The 931-nt window shown below is 43.3% G+C and overlaps 1 protein-coding gene across 1 annotated transcript; it reads right to left on the reverse strand.

The window, feature by feature from the left end:
* Positions 1 to 6: 6 nt before the first annotated feature.
* LOC106103442 lies at positions 7 to 925 on the reverse strand. Its single transcript, XM_013283221.1, has one exon. It carries the CDS (start codon positions 838 to 840, stop codon positions 94 to 96), a length of 747 nt encoding a protein of 248 aa, XP_013138675.1. The 5' UTR covers positions 841 to 925; the 3' UTR covers positions 7 to 93.
* Between the last annotated feature and the right edge of the window lie 6 nt (positions 926 to 931).

Consider the following 931-nt stretch of genomic DNA (forward strand, 5'->3'; position numbering starts at 1 on the left):
ATATTCGTGAAGTTGGACGCGAATGATGCGTAGACATGCCCCCCGCCTTGGAGCATATGCCTCCAACAATGATGAGAGAAGAAAACTGAGAAGTTATGATTCATAATTCTCCTTAAAAAGTGGACATATCCTGGGGTACGATCTTTGTATCACTCCGTTAGCTGTTCGAATGTCAGCTATGCGTGCCAGGCCATCCTTTCCAGGGAAAGTGCGTATGACTCGTCCAAGGCGCCATTTGAGTGGTGGCATATTTTCATCCTTGATGAGTACCAAAGTGTTTGGTACTATGGTGTCGGTGTTGTACTGCCATTTAGTCCTAGTCTGGAGCTCAGCAATGTACTCCTGCGACCAGCGTTTCCAGAAGTTCTGTCGTAATTGCTCGATGCGTTCGTATCGGACCAGGCGTGAAGTGTTTGCAGCTGTGAGATCTTCACTTGCAGGTGCAACGAGCGGTCGGCCAATCAGGAAATGGGCTGGTGTGAGCGGAAGTAAGTCGTTTGGATCAGAAGACATGGGATACATGGGTCTGGAGTTTAGGATGGCTTCTATTTGTGTTAATAATGTGGAAAATTCCTCATAAATAAGGTTAACATTCGCTAGACGTCGAAGATGGTATTTGACCGACTTGACCCCTGCCTCCCATAAACCACCAAAGTGTGGTGAATAGGGAGGAATAAAACTAAACTTAATGTTTTCATTTGAAGCGAAATCTAAAATATCCCTTTCACATGTAGTTAAAAATTTTGAAAATTCCTTTAATGCGCCTACAAATGTTTTTCCGTTATCTGAGAAGATCTGCGCAGGTTTACCGCGACGAGATAAGAACCTTTTCAAAGCCATTAAGTACGCCTCAGAGCTAAGACTCGTTACTAACTCTAAATGCACTGCCCGAGTTATGAAACATATAAAAAGACAAATATAACATTTTTCA

The sequence above is a fragment of the Papilio polytes genome, unplaced genomic scaffold (genome assembly GCF_000836215.1).
Source record: "Papilio polytes unplaced genomic scaffold, Ppol_1.0 DF823750.1, whole genome shotgun sequence".
NCBI classification, from domain to species: Eukaryota; Metazoa; Arthropoda; class Insecta; order Lepidoptera; family Papilionidae; genus Papilio; species Papilio polytes.

Bases quoted from the DNA above. Each gene is read 5' to 3' on its own strand.
- LOC106103442 (XM_013283221.1), bottom strand. From the start codon at position 840: ATGGCTTTGAAAAGGTTCTTATCTCGTCGCGGTAAACCTGCGCAGATC.